This window comes from Aythya fuligula, chromosome 7, assembly GCF_009819795.1.
Source record: "Aythya fuligula isolate bAytFul2 chromosome 7, bAytFul2.pri, whole genome shotgun sequence".
Lineage (NCBI taxonomy): Eukaryota > Metazoa > Chordata > Aves > Anseriformes > Anatidae > Aythya > Aythya fuligula.
In genome coordinates this window covers 7,577,779-7,598,964 of record NC_045565.1, presented here as the reverse complement: position 1 = coordinate 7,598,964, position 21,186 = coordinate 7,577,779, and the positions used below count along the sequence as shown (strand labels likewise).

General features: G+C 41.1%; 1 protein-coding gene across 1 annotated transcript in view; it reads left to right on the top strand.

Moving 5' to 3' along the window:
* PRKG1 (protein kinase cGMP-dependent 1) overlaps positions 1-17,537 on the top strand; it is a 429,172-nt gene extending 411,635 nt beyond the window's left edge. Inside the window, 10 exon segments of the mRNA XM_032190692.1 lie at positions 4,529-4,618; positions 7,095-7,236; positions 9,712-9,805; positions 9,808-9,874; positions 11,025-11,066; positions 11,068-11,145; positions 11,244-11,274; positions 11,276-11,307; positions 12,339-12,405; positions 16,693-17,537. Coding sequence (XP_032046583.1) covers positions 4,529-4,618; positions 7,095-7,236; positions 9,712-9,805; positions 9,808-9,874; positions 11,025-11,066; positions 11,068-11,145; positions 11,244-11,274; positions 11,276-11,307; positions 12,339-12,405; positions 16,693-16,821 — 772 coding nt within the window. The 3' untranslated portion in view covers positions 16,822-17,537.
* The last annotated feature ends 3,649 nt before the right edge of the window (positions 17,538-21,186 follow it).

The following is a 21,186-nucleotide window of genomic DNA, read 5'->3' as shown; positions in this document are numbered from 1 at the left end:
ATTTCCTTCACAGGCAGAACCACTGCAAGTGTTGGCCAAAAGCCTGGCTGATCCCTGGGATTCCCCAGGAGCCCAGGCTTCACCTGTGATTCATTGGTGACAACTGCACACTGACATTGTACCCAGCTGCAGTTTCCTTCACACTGTAATACTTGATTCACAAACATGCCCCCATTACCTAGGCTAGAGCCAAATATACCTTGCAGGCTATTTTAGCCTATAGATCTATTTTCTGAAGCCTGAGCTGGCTTAGTATGTTGGTGTAAAGAAAGGTGAAACACAGAGCCAGCTGACCAGAGGGACATCTTAACACCATTTCCAGAATACCCACTCCTAAATAAAAAACCTGAGCCTACAGACATTTGCTTATGGAGCCACTGATATTCATAGCTAATAAAAGAAATACACTGCAGTTCCTTATTTCTAAGTTTTTTGTTCTTTCAATAGGCAAGTGGGAAAAAAAAAGATGCAGTGGTCATAGGTCTAGGGCAGAATCACACAGAATTGTAGGGGTTGGAAGGGACCTTGAGAGATTGGGTCCGGCCCCTTTGCCAAAGCAGGTGCTTTGAATGCTGAGAAACAGTGATAAGATGAACTTTGAAGTGATCCCAGTCTTCTTCTTGTTCCAAAGTGAGCCCAAAATGGAAAAGGTGACAAGAAGACAGGATGAAGGAAGAACTTTTTCCAGTTCTTTATGGCCTGGCAGTTTCCATCAAAACTCAATTTTTGATTCAGTGCAGACTTCCCAGCACGCCAGTGTAGAGGACTTCAGTCAGGCTGAGTTATTTGCTGCTGTTATGTCTCGTTATATGTTCTTGTTTTTCTGTGTCTGTCCCTAGCTATAACATCACTATATATATTTATATGGTATTATATAATTATGTTACACTATTACTTGCATACACATGTAAAATGATCTGTACACTATTGACAAAGCAGGCAGCTCAGATGTAGGGCCAAACTGAATCCCTTTTTTTCTTTCCATATCATGCAATATTTCCTGTCCTTTAGAGTAACAAGCCTTCCCTAAACACTTTTCATACCCCTTAGACATCCTGCACAGGAGAGGGACTTTCTAAGCCACAAAGCCCAACCTTTTCTTATTGCAGCTGCTGGAAACTAGAAAATGTTCACTGGCTTATCAAAGCCCATGCCCACTTTTCCCTCTCACTTCTCCTTTTGCATCTCCATGGGGATTTTGAGTTTTCTTCTACTTTCTGTCCTAAATTTATTCATAGCGTGTTTGTACCCTTTTTTGGGCCAGGCCTGTAGCTGAGATATTTTTCTTCTGGGTACTACAGGCAGAGATGTTACCATTTTGGTAGACAAATTGTGTTTTGAGCCTTTAGGTTAAAGGTAGGTTTAAAATGATCTTGAACCAAGGACAACCTCTGGGATAACAGAATGGGAAAGACAAAATTCCTGAAGAATAGAATTGTTTTCCTAATTCTTCATGAAACTGTTTGTGAAAAATCTTGGAAAAGTATTTCAGTTAGGTTTTCAAAATGCATTAAGCCAAGCAAAGGAAAAAAAAAAAAAAAAGAAGCCAAATATCACTCAATAAAATTTACTCATAGATAAACTGACAACTTTACAGAACAAAATGCTATGTGTGGATTTGGTAAAGGAACAAGCAAGTGTTGAGCCACGGATGTTCTGCAGCAGATCTGTAAATATTTAGATGAGTAAGAAAATGAATAAAGGAATGAATTCCAATATTGTGACATTTCAGACTTATAACTGCTTGATCTACTGAAATACTGTGGTTTCATACTTCATGCTATACATCTCATGTATAAACTTTGCACTTCTGTTAAAGTTGATAAATAATATTTGATTGGCCAGATTTGATGCCCTTAAGATGTTCTGGAAAGTAAGCTTTCAGCAGGGCTGCCTTAACAAGAGAAAGTAGTGCTTTATTTCAGCAGCATTTAAATTAACAGGCAATCAAAAATATTTAATTATTCATATTTGGGGTTCTTTAAGATGTAGGTTTTCTGTAATCTTTAATGTAGATGAAATTATAGTATTGTAGTATAAATTTTATTTTGTCCAACTAGCAAGAAATATGTTTTTTTTTTTTTTTGTAAATCCATAAATTTTAAACATATGAAATGGCCAATTAGTTTGTTCCAACTTTTCTGAGATGCATAACTGAGGTTTTAAATGTCAACATAGGTAATATTATAGTAAGGGAAGCTCTAAAGCACAAGTCTGTTTTTTTCCATTAAATTTCATTGTGGCCACATATAGTACATTTTAGCTACAGAATATTTCACAGGTAGATAAGCACTGAGCTTTTTTTTCTGTGATTTTTTTTTTTTGTAATCTTATGACCTCTAATGCATGTGAAAGCAAGGAAAAGTAAGATTGATTCAGACAGCAGTAACAGACCCTGTCCTAGCTTCAGCAGGACAATCAGCAAGTACCCAATGTCCTGCCTGCATCACAGCTGCAGTTGCTGGAATTTTTTCTGTTAAACATGCTAAAAATGTATCAGGTAGCTGCTGCTAAACTGTGTGCTGTGCTATGCAAACACACACAGGAAACAAATTCTGTCTAGCATCATAGTGTGAAGGCATACCAAACCCACGTTTTGCCCTGTACCTTAATATTAACAAAATGCCTGCAAAATGAACCAAATCCTGCCTTTTTAATTATTTTTTTAACCCCCTGATCTATCACACGGCCTAGTCTTAAGGTGCCTGATGGGTTTCCTTTCCCTGACAAGCAAATCCCTTCCCCACCCTTCTTCTCCTGTCTTCCTGCAAGAGATACTGCTGCCCACCTCAGAGCTTTGGGGGGAAAAATTGGTTCAATATTAAAATCAAATAAAGTAGCTGACACTGAATTCCCTATGTTTATGTCTATAGTTTTATAATTGCACTTGTTTAATATATCACTCTGAGAAGGAATATGGGTTCATAAATCCTGGCCCATCTATCTCTTTAGACAAATTTTCCTCCACATTCAGCCCCTATGATGAAGAGGAAGGGTGCTTTTAGATACCTAAATGTCAGCAGGTTCTCTTTAAACTTGACTAAATCAGTAGTTTTAAATTCTGAAATTAATCACAAATTGGGCAGCACTTCCTTGAAATGGAAAAAGAAATACAGCAGATCTACAGCTGTATCTGTAGCACGAAGAATAAGATGATACAGACATTGTTAAAATTGTAGGAAAACTTCTTTTTTTTTCAAGCAAATCTGGAAAGCCAAGTGTCAGGTTATGCCATTAGAAGTGTCAGACTTTATATTTAATACTCAGAGCTATTGTAATTGCTTCTGTTGCTCTGATACACTTCATTAATTGAGTGAAATCCAGATGGCAACTGGTCACAAGCAGTGTTCACCAGGGATCAGCACTGGGCCCATCCTCTTTAATATCTTTACTGATGACTTGGATGCGGGAATTGAGTGCACCCTCAATAAGTTGGCAGATGACACCAAGTTGGGAGGAAGTGTCGATCTGCCACAAGGTAGGGAGGCCCTGCAGAGGGACGTGGACAGGATGGGTTGATGGGCAGAGGCCAATGGGATGATGTTCAACATGGCTCAGTGCTGGTTCCTGCACTTTGGCCACAACAACCCCATGCAGTGCTAAAGGCTTGGGGCAGGGTGGTTGGAAAGCTGTGCAGAGGAAAAGGACCTGGGAGTGTTGGTCGATGCTCGCCTGAACATGAGCCAGTAGTGTGCCCAGGTGGCCAAGAAGGCCAACGGCATCCTGGCTTGTACCAGGAATAGTGCAGCCAGCAGGACCAGGGAGGTGATCATCTTCCTGTACTCTGCTCTGGTGAGGCCACACCTCAAGTGCTGTGTTCAGCTTTGGGCCCCTCACTGCAAGGACATCGAGGCCCTGGAGCATGTCCAGAGAAGGGCTGTGAGCTGGTGAAAGGCCTGGCCCACAAATCCTGTGAGGAGCAGCTGAGGGAACTGTCAGTGTTTGGTCTGGAGAAGAGGAGACTCAGGAGAGACCTCATTGCTCTCTGCAGCTACCTGCAAGGGAGGTGTGGGGAGCTGGGTGTCAGCTTCTTCTCACAGGTAACTCATGATAGGACTAGAAGGAATGGCCTCAAGTTGTACCAGGGGAGGCTCAAGTTGGAAATGAGGAGAGACATTCCTTCTCAGAGAGAGTGATTAGGCATTGGGATGGGTTGCCCAGGAAGGTGGTGGAGTCACTGTCCCTTGGGGTGTTTAAGGAAAGGTTGGACATGGTGCTTAGGGATATGGTTTAGTGGCTGACATTGGTGGTAGGGGGATGGTTGGAGCAGATGATCTTGGAGGTATTTTCCAACCTTCATGATTCTGTGATTCTACAACTCAAATTCCCATCTTTTTCTGCTGAATTATTTCCCATGAGATACAAAGGACTGATGAGAGATTGAAATGATCTCCATAAATTCAGCACTAGCTCTGTAAGATCCTCCCAGTCTTGTGGGATGAAGCACATGGTCTATGAGAAGTGGGAACAATTGGCACCTTGACTTTTACTGTCAATGTTATATTATTTTCTTGTTTTCCGATGCTAGGCTCTACAGGACATTCAAGGACAGCAAGTACCTGTACATGCTGATGGAAGCTTGTCTAGGTGGAGAGCTGTGGACAATTCTCAGGGACAGGTGAGTATTAAAAAGTTATTGTCATAAAAAGTTGAATATTTTTTAATGTGCCTTCAGATAACCAAGGGTCTTTATCTTTCATTTGCAAAACCTGTCTTACTGTGTTATGTTTAATTTAAGATCCCCAGAAGATAAGGAAATAATACAATATTTCTGTTCCCATGCAGTTGACTAGAGACAAAGGGAATCCAATTATAACCGAGAATACCCTTAGGACTGATTTAGGTTATCTCCAACATGTACAAAGCTTTATATAAATGGAGACTTAGCTCAGGCTACCTTCTCATGACATCTCTACAAACCTGGAAAAGATACAGAAAGTAGTGGTGGTAATGATGATAATCATGTGATAAACTGTATTCATGATAAGTGTCTTCATCTCTGAAGCGTACTGTGTTCATACCAGAAGTACTCCATACCCCTGAATAGTTGATGGTACATTTTAATGTCAGCCTTTTCTGATCACAGAGATGGCAGCTACATCCTAGGTGCCCATGCTACTGATCCTCATGTTTGGGAGCCTGTCTGGAAGTTCAGGCCCTTGATAGGAAAATGGGGGATTGTCGTAAGGGTGTCAGAGACTTTGGGCACCATGTATGAAGGCCAACAGTGACCCTGCAGGGTGCAACCAGGGGTTGCAGTAGGTGCAGTGGTGATTTCACTCTCACTGTAGTCTTGCAAGAAATGGTTGAGAGATACAGTCCTTCCAGCACAGCACCTTTATGCATTACTGACATGGCCTTAACTTTGGACTTTAAAAAAATAATGGCATTAATCAGATATCACATTTGTGAATAAAATCAATGGGAAAGTGCAATTTAGAAATAAAAAATGCAAAGTCCGTCAAAGCCTTTTGAAAAATCAGTATTTCCCATCCTGTCAAAAGACCTGCATTTTTCATTTCAGTGTATGAAATTCTGCCCCCCCGACTATGAATAGCAGCCTCCACATCTGTCACAGAGACATTGCAATAAGTCATAAACCATAATGAACCATATCTATTAACATTTCTTAATGCTTACGAAGAAGTCAGGTATAATAGCAATGAAGACCAGAGGAAATCTCAGGAGGAAACCAGTAATTCTGTGCGGGGGTTGGGTCAAGCTTTATTAAGGGCCATTCATCAACGTGGGACACAGGATCGTGCATTGAATCCATAGCTTAGCATTATGTGATTGGGGCACAGAAGTGCCATGGAAAAAACAGTCTGAAAGCATGTAATTAAATACCGCATCGTAATGCACAGGCAAATGTGGTCCTGGTATTTCCTGTCTTTGGAGGATTTGACCTTGCAGTGTTTTGTTTTTGTTTTTTGTGTGTAAGCAGGAGGCAGGTGGAATGTGGGTTGTGTGGGTGTACATGGTACATACACATAACACAATGGCGGGGCAGGGAAGTGTGCGAGCAATCGCATATAAATACGCAATAGAATCATAATTGAAACATGATTTAATTAAATTTGGAAAGTGAAAGAAATGCATTGGAAAGATTGATCAAAAAACATGTATAAAATTACTTTTAATTAATTATCCATACTGAATTTTTATAATTCTTCCTTCTCCTAAAACCATGCCTTCTCTGTACCATTAAAAGGAGAAGAGTAGCAAAGTTAGCAGGTGCTAGAAGGTATCCTTCATCTTTGTCAGAGCCTGATAATTCCATCTTCAATTCTCTCAGCTTTAAATTGTGGTTCTGCTGCCACCTAGCTTAGATGCGCTTCTGAGCTCTACTCCAGCCACAAGCTCAAGGCGGGCAGCGGAATATACTTTGCTTCTGAAAACTGCTTGCAAACTTGTACTCAAATGAGGATCAAAAAGCACACAACGCTGAATTTACGATTAACACTTCAAGTCCCAGCAAATGCATTTTTTCTGTCTTTTGTCGCATATGAACATGAGTATGGGAGTTCTTAATCTTCACAGTTCAAAATTCTTTCAGCACCTAAAAGTCAAAGATTATAATAAAGAAATCAACTTTTACATAGAAGGCACTTACTTATAAATTTAAATTCTACAATATGTAAATACAAAATAAAAATTACAGTATTTTAGATTCAAATGTTTGATATGAATGTCAATTGAAGGCCAAGAAGCTAACTTAAAAAATATAAATATATGTAAATTTATGTAAAAAGGTCAGTTCAGCAGCAGTCATTTTCCAGGCATTGGGTGATTCTACTGGACCGTATGGATATTGATATATTGGATATCTTATATGGATATAAGATGAAGTCCAGAAAGGGAAGAGATTGTATTGGCCTACAATACGGTTTTAGGCTGTTAAGAAAAAGAAATTGTAAATATAAAGAATTGCTCTAGGTAAAATAAATATAGGTTAACTACAGCAAGAATAGCTCACCTCTTGCAAAAATCAAGCCCTTACTTTATATCCATGATGGTGATAATGACCTGTAGAAACAGCTCAGTCCTGTACCCAGAAATCACTTTATCATCTTTCTCTTTCTTGTTTTACACAGAGGTTCATTTGAGGATTCAACAACCAGGTTTTATACGGCATGCGTAGTCGAAGCTTTTGCATATTTGCATTCCAAAGGAATAATTTATAGGGACCTCAAGCCAGAAAACCTCATTCTGGATCATCGAGGTTATGCCAAACTGGTAAGTGCCTGCCATGTCTGGTTTTGCCAAATAAATAAATAAATAATTAAAAGACACCATTCCTGTCTTCTAGTACTGGACAACTAGTGTTATGGGTAGAGAAGATGGAATTAACCATAGAGGGTCAGAAAAAAAGTCCACCCAACCCAAGGTCCAGTCTCTGATGGTGGCCATCAGTAAATATTGAGATACGATCAGGGCCAGAATATCGTCACTCATCACTGGGATGTTTTCCCAACCTCCAGCAGAGTGAGGCTGTAGCTGAGCTGGAAAACGCTAATTCTGCTACTGAAAGACAAAAAGATACCGTTAGGAGACAGAGAGGACTTACATTGTGAGCTTTATAGGTGTCAGGTGGCATTTTTTTTGCAGACTATTGTTTCTGAATAAGTTCCTTTGTATAAGCAAAAAAAACCACATTATTCTTAATGGAAATGTTAACCATGACCTTGTCATGGCACAAGATTATTATTTTAATTGCTCTGGATCATCAGACTGTTGCTGAACTGTAGCTGACTCAGCTTCTTGCTTTAGAAAGGGGATTGAAATTTGGTTTGTCTTTACTTTTGATAGCATTATAATGTCTGCAGGCTATAACTTTTCATGGAAGAGGTTACATTTGTTCATTGGAGCAACGCACATATTGCATCATTAGCACATTTCTGTAGGAGTCCTGCATGCTCTTTGTCCTTCAGCTTTGCATTCTTTTCAGTATCTATCAGGCAAAATGTGCATAATCAAATTGTATCCATGTCCTGTGTACTGCTGTTCTGGGTAGACGCAGACACGTTTAAGGCCACTTGCACTTTAGCACTGATGACAAACCTGACTGATATGTGCTAGCTCCTCTAAAGTGACTCTGAAGGCCTCTCCCTGAACCTGCTCTTCCCAGAGTGTCGTGGTACTTCTCAGCGCTGTACTTCTACAACATCCACCTCCTCAAACCAGGATGGGAGCACCTGTGTTAGATCTCCACTCCTCACATTAAAGTGTCGCTGATGGATTCCACTGTATTGAACTGTTTCATGTATATTGTTTTTTTTTGCATCAATAATCAGTGTAGAGGTGTGCTGCAAATAAAGTACACTCAGAAAGTCTGAAGGCTGAAAAAGTCTCTGTGAACCCATGGAGAGGGGAGAAGAAAAGAAAGACTGTCCTTGGCAGGAGGTGCTGTCCACCCCTTTTGGGGAACCCCTCTTTTCTAACTAATGAGGATCTTGGCACCTGGGAACCACCAGTGAAGGATGGGACGACACAACCCTAAAAGAGTTGTGTCCAAGAGGGGCTCATTCCATTCATGAGGCTCACAATGGGGCAACATCTCTAACTGGATGTGGACTCTTCCCTGCCTTTGAGAAGGGAAACCTGGGAGTCAGTCAGTCAGGGAGAAGATGTCAGTCTTTGGGAATGGTAAGTCAGACCATCACTATCATGGGCCTTTACAGCCTTGCAGCAGCCATCATGTATCACCATAATACTAAGTTTAACGAATAACAGAAGAATAAATCCTCTACAGCATTTCACTGAAGCTGAGGGTTCCAGCAAGGTGTCAGATGATGGAGGTGGATTAGATGTCAGACTGTCCTTCTCTCCACCGAGTAGGATCTGGACCAGGGTCTGCTGTTCCCATCACCAGCCCCTAGTTCCTTAGGCATTTTGATCTCCTTGGATCCATCTATGGTAGCACAGGAAGTATCCCAGATCCCACAACGTGACTGATCCTTCTTGTGGGTTTGTGATCATTCAGGATGACAATACTGATGTGTTGTCCCTGACTAGTGCAGGAAAGGCATAGGAGCATTTCACAGCTATCAAGGGACAGCAGAGTGTGCTGCAGACCACACCTCTGGACAAATACAGCACCAAGGCAGGGGAGGGCAGAGCTAAAAATACACTAAACCTACTAACCTGAGCTCTGCTCAGGCCCCAAAGAACAGCTTTGGTTCCCTGTGTAGTGTCATTTTCCACAACTGCCTGTAGCATGCTCTCGTGTGCTGCAGGGTATAAGGGTATAAGGGTACATTGAGGCTAGTGATCCCACCAGCATGTTGCATCATTTTCAAATAAATTGTTACTACAAAGCTCTTTGGATTGGAATAGAAATCTGAACTTCTCAGCAGATGCTGCCATGGTCTGTATTTAGCCTGAATAGCTCTTGCTCAGGTAAAAGCTGGGACTTTAACAACAACAACAAAACAACTTGATCTGCAATGATGTGAAGTTACATGTTCAAGAAATGTTCGGTGTTGGCATTTATTCTTCTCTCACAAGAATCTTCTTTTTGTATTATGACGGGTAAATCAGCAAAAAGATCGCTGCAGTTGTCTGGTTCTTGAACAACCCATGATGTTTTAGTTGCAATAATATTCCCGTAAGGAAATCTTCTTTCTGCATTGCTTCACTTCAAGAGGAATGAGTGCATGGCTGAAATTCCCTCTCTTGCTCTGCCCTGATGCTATTCTTCTCCTTTTACAGGTTGATTTTGGCTTCGCAAAGAAAATAGGATTTGGAAAGAAAACATGGACTTTTTGTGAACGTCCAGAGTACGTAGCCCCTGAGATCATCCTGAACAAGGTCACGACATTTCAGCAGACTACTGGTCACTGGGAATCCTAAGTATGGAACTCCTGACTGGCAGGTATGGGCATCGGAGCTGGCGCAGCTGCTGAAAAAAGATCCAAATATTTCTGCCATTGTCACCCTGATTAGATGACAGGAAAGATTCAGAGCAGGCATGTGCTGTAATGGCACAGTGAAGCCTCAACACTGTGCTGCTGAACCTAATAATTAGTTTTCCATTTTAAATCACAGTTTCCATGAAGATCTCTCAAACGGCAAGATATGAACAGGCTTTTTAGGAAATGCTGTGACATGTCATCAGAACTCCACCCTCATTTTTGTCCCCAGGCTCCTGTAAACTGAGAACGAGCTGAACATGTCAGTGAAAGGGTTTTGTAATTCAACCAAGGAGGTGCAGTAGTGGGATGCTGCACATCTGAAAAGGAGGAGGTAGAGTTGACACTATGAGAGCTTGAGACCCCATATCCACCCTTTCCTTTATTTAGTTTAGTTGCAAAGTTGAATGCATACATTACTGCATATTTTGACAGTTTTGGATTTCTTGAACTTCCTTACCTCATCCACCAAAGATACAGGAGCTTGAAAAGGATCCATCATCTAAGCTGTGTAGCAGCTCTGGGATGGACCCAGGACAGTGGAAGCCTGTTTTGTGTTTGGGACCTCACGTCTTGCCACCTTGCAGGAGCACGTGCCTCGTTGTTCAGCCCAAAGCAAGCAAATTGTAGCATCTGCCTTTAGGGACTCTTTGTTCACATACTGCTGTTCTTCAGTGAACTTGTCCCTGTTCTGTTAAACCAATGGAAGCGTTAATCCCCACTGAAAGCAGGTCACAACATCAAATTGAGAATAAGCCAGTGAGCAAATCTAGGACCCTTGTTCCCCAGGCTGCTGGACGTGGGTCTTCATGGAAACAAGATTTGTCATGTGCTGCTCCAGAAAACATTTACTTTACTCTTGGTACTTCCTTCCAGCCAGCATCACTTAAATTCTGACACTATTAAAGCACCTTGGCTGAGAAATGGTTAAGATGATACAAAGCAAACCATTCCTATTTGTCACCTACCTTTCCTCATTTCACAGTAGAGTACTCTGTTTTTCTTGGTTGTTGTTGTTATTGTTTTTTTTTTGTTGTTTGTTTGTTTTTAATCAATCTTTAATGCTATTTTTAAAGACAAACTTTTAACATTTTTTTTCTCTCCTCTCTGAAGTCCCCCTTTCTCAGGCCCAGACCCCATGAAGACCTATAATCTATATTAAGAGAATTGACATGATTGAATTTCCAAAGAAGATTGCCAAAAATGCTGCTAATTTAATTAAAAAACTATGCAGGTAAATGCATAAAATATAATCACTTTTCTCTTATTTGTAAAGAAATGAGTTGTTCAGAAGGATTAAGAAAGTAACCTAAATTGTTATTCATTTTATAGGGACAATCCATCAGAAAGATTAGGGAACTTGAAAAAACGGAGTGAAAGATATACAAAAGCACAAGTAAGTGTATTCCCAGCCATCCATCATTTGAACCCACAGAAACATACATTTCAAAACACTTCCATTTTTCTGCCAGACTCACTTTCCTCAAACTCCTTTGGCCTTTCCTATCTAGTATGCTTTAAATTGTAATTGAGTTTGCGTTGGATGTTTTTTTTCCTGTGTTTTGATATTGTTTCTAGCCTTGCCTATGACCAAAATACATTGCACGTTGACCATTACACTTTAATTACTTGAATGCAGAAGAGCATTTGGAAACAATCCAACTAAGCCACTGCCTGCTTGGATTTCTCTGGTTTGCAGAATCATTTTCCAAGGTTTTCCTCTATTTCTCTCCCCTCCGTCCCCAGCAAACTTTCTCTCTACCCATAATGTTAATCATCAAACCTTTGGTTTGATGGGAGAGAGTTCTTAAGTGATGTTACATAAGCTCTGTTTTGCTACAGAAATTTAATGAAGAGTTTTTACACTTCTTGAAAGGAAAAAAAACAAGTTAGGGACCACTGCAGAGGCAGGTTACCTCTTCCATCTGTGCTTGTCCTACTCTGCTCCCATCCCCAAAGCAATACAAATGCATTGGATAGACATTTTGAGGGTGAGCTCAGCTCAGGGCTCACCCTTAACCCAAGAAAACCTGAGGTGCCCAAACCAGGAAGAGAGCATCCCTGTGCAGGCTGGAGCATCCAATCTCATACAAAGAAAGGACGTTAGGGGTCTCATATGGCACAGACTGGCTATATAGGAAGGAAAGAGCAAATGCCAGGACACCCTCAGTGAGGAACAGTTTTCTTCTGAGCATTTGTAATTTGTACTTGCCATGGTATCACCACTGGGTTGCAACACAGAATCCATTTTCAGCCGAGAAAGCGAATATAAACATGACAGGAAAAATAACTAAGGCTAATCTGACCATTTGAAGAACATCTCTGCAGGAGTTAAAACCCACTGTTTAAGCAATTTAAATTTCATTATGTGATATTTTAGCCATATGTCTAACTTCCTGACATGCTTTATTATTCTCTCCTTTCTAGGTGGTTTGAAGGCTTTAACTGGGAAGGGTTACGAAAAGGGACACTGACACCTCCTATAATACCAAGTGTAAGTTTTACTACTTCATTTCTCTTTCCCAAGCAATTTGTCTCTTTAACACGAATTTTGTGAGTTTCAGGCACTAATACACTATAGTTAGCATGTGCTTTATTTCATCTGAATATGCTGGTCAGAGAACAAAATTGAGCAAAACCCTATATAAAAAAGTCCATTTAGGGACATTTTCACCTATACTTTGTCTCCTGCCATTCTCTTCCAGTGGAAGTCATTTAGGGCATGACTGTGATGAAATGCTCTTAGCTGCCCGGGCAGAATCACTCACTATTATGTTTTCTTCTCTTTTTCACCTGCTGCATTTTTTTCCTCATTTACTTTTCACATTCCAGCAGAGAGCTGCTACTTTCACCCCTTTTTTCAGATGTGTCCTCTTTCTTTCTACTTCATTCCTGTTTTTGATGGGCAAGTGGGATTTGTATGCCATCTCCCTTTCTTTTGCATTAATCTTTCCTTCTGTCTTTTCTTTTGTGCTTTTTACCCTTTTTTCCTGCATCCGTGTCCTACATGAAAAGCCCTGTTACCGACTAGTTTATGTTTAACTGGGAGCAGACTCGGAGGGACAGCTCTACTCATTTCCTTTGCAGCAAAGCTCTTCTTTGATGTCTTTGTGAGCCCTTTACCCACAAAGCCTGCTGCAAAGAGAAACCAAACAGGATTAGCTGATAGAAATTACCTTGGCCCCTTCTGTTCGGCAGCCTCCCCTCCTTGTTTCAATTTAATCCCTTTCTCTCCACGCCTCTCCCAATGGATCAGTGAGAGAATGACATTAGCAATTGTATTTAATTGCACCCCTTTGCTCAGTCTGTCCGTGGTCCTGTACCTCTTGCAGCACCAGCAGGCACAGCTCCGGGGCTGAATTTGCCATCCCAAAGCTTTCTTAATAGCTATGAAAGAACAAGGAGGTTTTGTGTACCCCTTTTGCCCTATGGACTACAGAAGTCAGTGACAGGCAGCAGGAGAAATCAGGACTTTGTAAATGTTTGCCTAAAGCAGGATCACCAAACAGCTTGTAAATATTTTATAAATCAAAATTGTGGTTGTTTATTTTTTTATTTTTTTTTTATTTTTTTCTGTTAAGCTGATTTTAATAGCTATTAACTTTTCAATAACTGTTAACTTGTTCACCATATTTCAAGTCAGTGAAATCAAGTTTACTCCTTTATGTCCAGTTTCAATTCCTGGTTTGCCTGTGCTCTGTGCAGAATGCCAATGTAGATGAAAATGCCCAAATATTTTTTTCTATTTTTTTTAGTGGATTTTTTAGTTAGCAAGAGCATTTGAAACACTGCTTTTACCTAATATATGTATCAGCCCTGCATGTCTAACCCTCAAATAGAACAACCCACAGCAGTGACTTCAATAATATCTACTCTCTACGGGCATGAATTTCTCCCATGACATTGCTCCACCACCAGAAATTGTCTCTACTCTTTTTGGCATTGCCCAGAGGCCATTCTCTAGCCTGTTTTGCACAAGTCACACTTCTTCAGCTTTTTCACATAGGTCCAACACGGTATCAGGAAAGGGTTTTTTCTTGGCATCATTGGTATGTATATTCCTAGGTCTGGTGCCATCCTACCAGGGACATGTCTGCAATGGTCCCAAAAGTGATCTGCTGCCAGCACACCACCATCCTTTTGGCCAGTACGCCAGCGTCAGGGCTGTCCAAAATAAGACAGGAGCATCCTTCCCTCTTCAGAAGACTCAACCATTCTTCCAGGGCAACTTATCAATGCTGACAGCCATACACTGCCCCATTCCCAAAGCAACACAACTCTTCTTTCCTAGAGTTCTTAGGACGAATATTTTTTCCGGACATACTCTTGATATCCTCTATAAAATGTGCCTCCATTACCTAGCGAACCTCACTGACAGTTTTTCAACCCCGAAGCTGTCTGTCCTGCTCAGTCTTGTTTTCCTCAAGGAGCTCAGTTGCTTTGGCAGAAGACCCAACTCTCAGTAATGGCCATATCTGCAAAGTGACCAAAACTGTGTAGTTTTTCCTTCACTCATTGCACCTCTCCTCCCTAGCTGGAAAGGAGCCAGAAGGGCTAAACATAGAGACTAGCTTTTGTTTTGTTTTCAGAAATAGGCCTTTCACAGTTTCTTTAACTCTCATTAGCAGTTGTGTACTACCACTGAGACAATCAAAACCTACTCCTTAGCCCTCACTCCACAGGATTTTAGGATAAATCTGCTGCTAGAATGTTGCTTCGAGGAGCAGCTGAGCTTTGATACCACAAATTAAAAATCTGTGATGGAAGCTGACCTGAAAAGCTACTCCTACTTCTTGACTCTTCCAAAGATTTGCTGTCTTGCATCATGTCTCTTGTTTTTGAGAAAGACATGCAGATCTCTTCACCATAATTCATCACAAGCTCTTAATGCTGGCAAGTGACCGGGCAGATGATACCAATGTTTGCACTTTACCCTCTAGGATGGACAAGAGATATATCTGGAGTATCCCTTCTTGGCTGGAGAGGGCATTGAGAAAGACTTTTGTTCCCATTTCTCTGATCATGAAGGACCACAGGCCACATACGGGTGACACAGAGCTGTGGAGAGTCATGCCCAACAGCATTAGCAACACATAATGTCAGTTAGCAGAGTGACAACTCACACAGCCTTTCTCTCTAGATCATATTTATTCTAAGAAAAAAAAAAAAAAAAAAAAAAAAACAGAAACACTCTATAATTGTCTTGGATATACTCTGCCTTTTTTATTTTGTCAGATGAAGGCAAAATAGACCCCATCTCCCAAAACAGGACTTACTTCCCATAAAGTTTCACCTAGTTCAAATGACTGTGCCAGCTCTGCCAGATGCTCTTAGTGTAGACATCTGCAGAGGAACCCAGGGGAGCTCCACAGATGCTTTCACCCCATGCAGTCCACTTATGCACACTGCATCACTGCTGAGGGGTTTTTGCAAGAAGCTACAGGTTGTGCGCGTAAGTTGTGAATGGCCACACCAGCTGCATCTCTTCTGCTTTGGTAGCTGTTATCTTGTGCATACATCCCTCAGTTCTTCTCCCAAAGAGAAAACTCGCATAGGGGTGGGCTGAGAGAAAAAGAGAGACAGGGTCCAGCACAAGGGCCATGAAGGAAAGCAAACTCAGAGCCCACCAAGGATGAGGACCCTAAAGATGAAGGTTCTCCAACTCAACAAAGTAAGCAGACCCAGATAACTAAAAATAAATAAATAAATAAATAAATACCAAATCCAGTATACAGTGGTGGTTTTTTTTCACAGTGAGTTGAGTATGCAAGGAGTTTGACATTATCTTCCACAGGTAAATTCTGATGCAGCTGAGCAGTTATCCAGCATCAAATATGTCTCCTGGACTGTAGGTTGGGAAAAAAATATGGCAAGCATTTCCTACACGGCACTGCTACAGCAAGTGCTGTCCTCTCCAGTCTGCACTGGCTACTTTACAGCTCAACATACTCCTTCAGTCTGACCCTGATTATTTTGGCCTGTAAGGAACTTCTGGTCTCTTTTTGTATTGTTTCATTTATTTCAATTGCATTGGATGTGTCAGGGTCTCATTATAATAAAGTTTCGATTATCTTCATGAAGCAAAAAATAAAAATAGAAACCATCTAGCTACAGTAGATTTTAAATGACATTATTTCCTAGAAAGTAATTCTGCTTGGCCTTCATAAACCTTATCTGAAACTCAGGCTCTCTGCTTCCTTGTTCTAGTGGTCATGGTTGGTTGCACTGTAGCTTAGAACAAAGTCATTTGTGTCAAAATTGATAATTGGAAATTCAGAAACATCCTAGGAATATTAGTTTGTCTGGTTGGCTCTATAGGCAGAGGAATACTTGTCAGGAAGCTAGAAGGCACCGGAGGCCCAGCTGACAACCTCAGATTCAGGATCCTGAAGCCATAAATTGGAATCTTGGGCTTTGGGGAAGAAAGGTGCTCCTGGAAACACAGGGGCTTTTTCAAGTCTTTTCTGCCAACTTTATTCCAATGGGTGGAAAAATTCCCCTTGAGGCAGAGCCCTAGAAGGCCTGGGTCATTAGAGACAGTAGGAAACCAGTGGGGATTTTGTGGAAAGTCCTCCTGGGATTCAGCAAAAAGTTGTTGAATGCAAAACTTCTCTACTGTCACACCTTGCTTATCCTTGCTTAGCTGTATCCTTGGGACTAGAGTAAATAAAAGAACCACTGAATGCTTTGGCATGATCATCACTGTGAGGTCGAGAGGTCTGTAGAGGTCCAAAAACCAGCTCTGATGATGGTCCCCATCTTGTCACTGTCCTTTCCACAGGTTGCATCTCCAACAGACACAAGCAATTTTGACAGCTTCCCTGAGGACAATGACGAACCACCCCCTGACGACAACTCAGGATGGGACATAGATTTTAATGTATTTCTCTACCTGCTTCTGCCTTGCTGAAGACAGCTTCCTGGGACATGGCTGCCAGCGAAACTGAAAGAACTGGGGAGGATTCGTGCTCGGGGTCACCATGATGCCTTGATTGATGCTGCTACAGTAACTACAGTGGCATTAGGACTTATTGCTTAGATGACAATAGTGCTCGTCATGTTTTATGTTCAAACTTAATATAGCAGTTGACATGGTGGTCCTGATGCAAAGCCTTTCACCAGTAAAGAAACATGTTTTCTATCACTGCAATGATCTTGCTACGCTCTAATTACAAAAGTCGAAAGATACATAGTGTAAGACACACTTCATTCTAGCTGCAAGGTACTGGCTTTATCAGTAGGATCAAAAGAAATTTATTAAGTGCTGTAGGTAAATACGGTACAGGATTTGGGCTTCTCCCACACTCCAAACTAGGTAGGTCTTCGGCTGTTGGCCAGTGTAGGAACAAAGGAGGACAGCAACGGTACTGGTCAAAGAGTTCATGTCAAAGCAGTGGTAAAATTTGTCCGTTTTCTTTCCAAGCAGTGTTCATGACAAGAATGAATGTTACTTTTCCTCTATCTTTCGGAGAATTTTTATTTAATCTGGTAAAACAAAAGCACAACTGCTCTAGATCCTGTTAAGGCAGATATGGGTCGCTTCTCTCGTACAGCTGAGAACATAACGTAACATGACATTTGCATTTTTTCCTTTCCTTTGGTACAAAAACATAAATGCATGGAAAGAAATCATAAAATTACCCATTTTACCTATAAAATAATAATATAATGGTCCTATAATAAAGCAACAGCAGCCAACTGGTCTTTTGGTTAGCTATTAACTGGTTATTGATTAGCTATTAGGCATAAAACTAAGCTTCACTTTTACCTTTTTAGAACCCAAAGGGAAAATATAAGACCTGTAATGTACTTTATAGGTGCTACGTACATCCTTCATCTGTGAATATACCTATTCAGTCAACCACCATTTCAGAAATATGTAGCAAGAGGCATCGTTCTCCATCATGCTCTTAGAACAGATGAGTTTACGTCTCCATGTCTGCATCTCTTCCATGTTTATTACAAAGCTAATTAAAACAATATAAAATGTGGTGGAGGGACAGTTTGCTGGCTCTGTTTTTAGTATTGCCCATAAAAATGTAATCCTAACGTCTCACCAAACTAAATCAGAAGGAGCTCCACAGAAAAGTCAGTGGAATTTAGTGGAAATCTGATATTTCATGTGGGTTTGTTTTGTAAAAGTTACCGATCTACCTTATCATCACTGTACTAAGACCCCAGTGACCACATTTAAGGCACGGGGATGGCCAGAGCTGGATCAGTTTGTGTGAAAAATAAGCCAGGGAGAAGGATGTTGGTGCATGTATGCTTTCCTTCCCCTGACTTCCACTGCTTTTCCTTTGCTCTAGTGAAGTCTCTTCTGGTTTATACAGATGTAAGAAGGCAATACTGTCCTGTATGCCTACTCGTTGCATTGTACACGGGTCTAAAAGTTTATCCCATTGTACCAACAAGAAACATCAGCTTTCTAACAGACCCTGCTCCCAAAGTAGCAAATGCTGCCCCATTTCATCTCAGAGTTGTCAAGAGCAGTTACATATCCTGGAAGTCAAAAGATCAACTTTTGCTGGCCATTTTTGCATAGTGTGCAGAAAACATACGTTTTAATGGTAAAAAATTATTTCTCCAATGCTAAATCTTTTCTGTGTTCCTAATGGAAGTGACTTCCATAGTCTTAATAGAACATATGAAAAAGATGTTTCCTCCACTTCCTTGACAGCATCTACAATGTCTGCTGCTTGACAGCAACCTAAAGAGCTTGGTCACCACAGACCCCTTCAAACCCAGTCCATTCTGCTGAATTTTCTCCATAGTTATGCAGAAGGGCGAGGCAACGTCATCCGCACAATAACATCAGGTTATTTTTTCCGGTGCTCATCTGTCCCATACAGCATCATATCAAAATTTGTTTGCCTTGAAAATGGTAGGGAAAAGACAGTAATTACGCCTACCAGGAATCACTCGTGTAGAACAAATACTTAGTTTTCAATCCAAAGGACTGAAAGCAAACGCTGAACACTAGGGCTAAAACAGTCACCAGTCATCCGAGCAAACAGGCAGTCGCGCCTGCTGCATGAAAGCTGAGCTTGTTATTCACGTCCCCCCATTTTTTCACTCAATGCTGTGGCTACTATGGAGGACAAAACTCATTGCATTTGTTGGCTTTCTACAGAAGTACATACAGAAGAGTTTGTCTCAATACAGTCACAGTGAGTAGCGAGATTCAGCTGTCTGTCAAGCAAAGGGTTGCCAGGAGCATCACGACCCCTTGGGGGCAACCCAGAAATGTTATGGGAAGAATGTTTTAAAATGGGCTGATGAGTTATTCCTTTCTCCTATCCGTTTTTCCTTGTGCCATGCACCGCAAGACCTGCATCATGTGGCATGCACTGTACTGAATATAAATTTGTTTTGGTATCAAACACCTCACTCGACTTCCATCACTTTTACTAAGCATCTTTTAAATGACATACTTAGCATATGTATATTATAGACGCCTTCATTTATAAGTAATATATTTGAGTTGCATAATATATATATATATATATATTCACAACAACTGATTGCCTCTGCGTTTCCACTTACTGTCTTTTCTTTGTCTCCTTTTTTAATATATGGGACAACGGTGTATTTATGCAAGGGGAAATCAGCTGCCGTATTTAAAACAAGCATATTAGGATTGGTGTCATAAGGTACAGAAGATCTGTAGCTTCTTACAGTGCTGCATTATCCATAGCAAACTCTTATTTAACAACAGGACCACAAGCAAATATTTATGTAAATAGGTATTTTCGTGTTGATATTTTGTGGTACACATATATCTTTTTATTTAGAGTTCCATGGCATTATTACTTCATTTTCTTATTTGTAATGTAATGTTTTTAGATTGAAGTAGACTTGAATTAATGTCATAATTGTCAGTATTATTAAACTTTATGTCGACTGTACTGTTACTCATCTGTCCCATAGGTTTAGAACATGACTAGCTATCTGGCATTGTTGCAAGTGCCTTAAATCCATGGCATCCTATAAAAAATACAAATTTGGTGTTATGCTGCATGACAAAGACAAACACACCTCAAAATGTTGTCCTTTCTTAGCTTGCTGCTTTTTACAGTTCTTTCTGCTAACAATTTATAAGCTTTTATTATATAATATTGATGAATTACAGAAATGATGAAGTCGTTCTCTTATTTCTGTTAAATGTACCAGAGCTGTGTATCTGTTAATGAGATACAGAGTCATTTCTGTGAAATGTATAAATGTATGTGCGGGTCAAATTAATATATGACATCCTATCAGTCTGTATACAGGTATTCCTGTTTCGCTAAGCTGTGCAGATTCAGCCCATAGTGCAGTCCGGCTCCAACGTACCGTATTTTATAAAACCCACAACAAATGTTCTGCCCTGAAAGCGATGACCAGCTAAAGGTGAATTGCCATTGTGTGCTACTCGCGTCTCTGAGGCAAGACCGGGTACCCCCCAAGAAACGCCACAGTAGCTCGTTTGAGCCCCTTGACCAAGCAGCATCCGTGCTTTCCACCAGCCCCCCATGCAGCCCATCGTGGAGGCAAGGCCCCAGCGCTGCCCCACAGCCAGCCTGGGAGCAATGCCATTTCTCCAAGCTGCCGGGCATCACACTGGGACTCAGCCAGCCTCAGGCTCTACGGGCAAAAGGGAAATTTTGTGTGGAGTTGCCTGTCATCCTGAGTCCGATTTATGCTGTTTTTACACTGGTCCTTTATTTTTTGTAATCTGATTTCTCTGGTTTTCTTCTTACAATGGATTCTACATAAAAGAGTTTTCTTGTTCATCAGAAAATTGTCTGTCATCCGATGGTCGTCGACCAGTTGCACTCTTTTGAGGTAGATTTAAGAACTTTTTTTCATGAACTTAACTGCTTTTGTTTTGCTCTGTATTTTCCCTGCAGCTGTAATTGCCGAGTGCCTGTTGTATACTTTATAGAGTTGAAATAAAAATAATTACTTTTGAGCAGCGCGTTGCTCTTTTTCTTCAGCTGGGAGAGTTCTCCTGCTCAGTCGGACTTTTTGCTTAGTTTTACGGTGACACGCAGGAGGGGAGAGCCAAACAAAACGTTGCACGACCTCGTATCCCCCTCCGGGTGTTCTGCCGAGGAGCCGAGCCGAGATGCGACGGCAAATGGGGGCGGGGCGGGGGGGGGGGGGAACATACGCTTGTGCTGGGGCTTTGGGGCCGTACCTAAGGCAGGTACCGGCCCGATCCGACAAGCCAATTAAAGCCTCTCCAATTAACCCCGACCTCCACGCAGAAGCGTTGGAGGCGCCGCCAGGG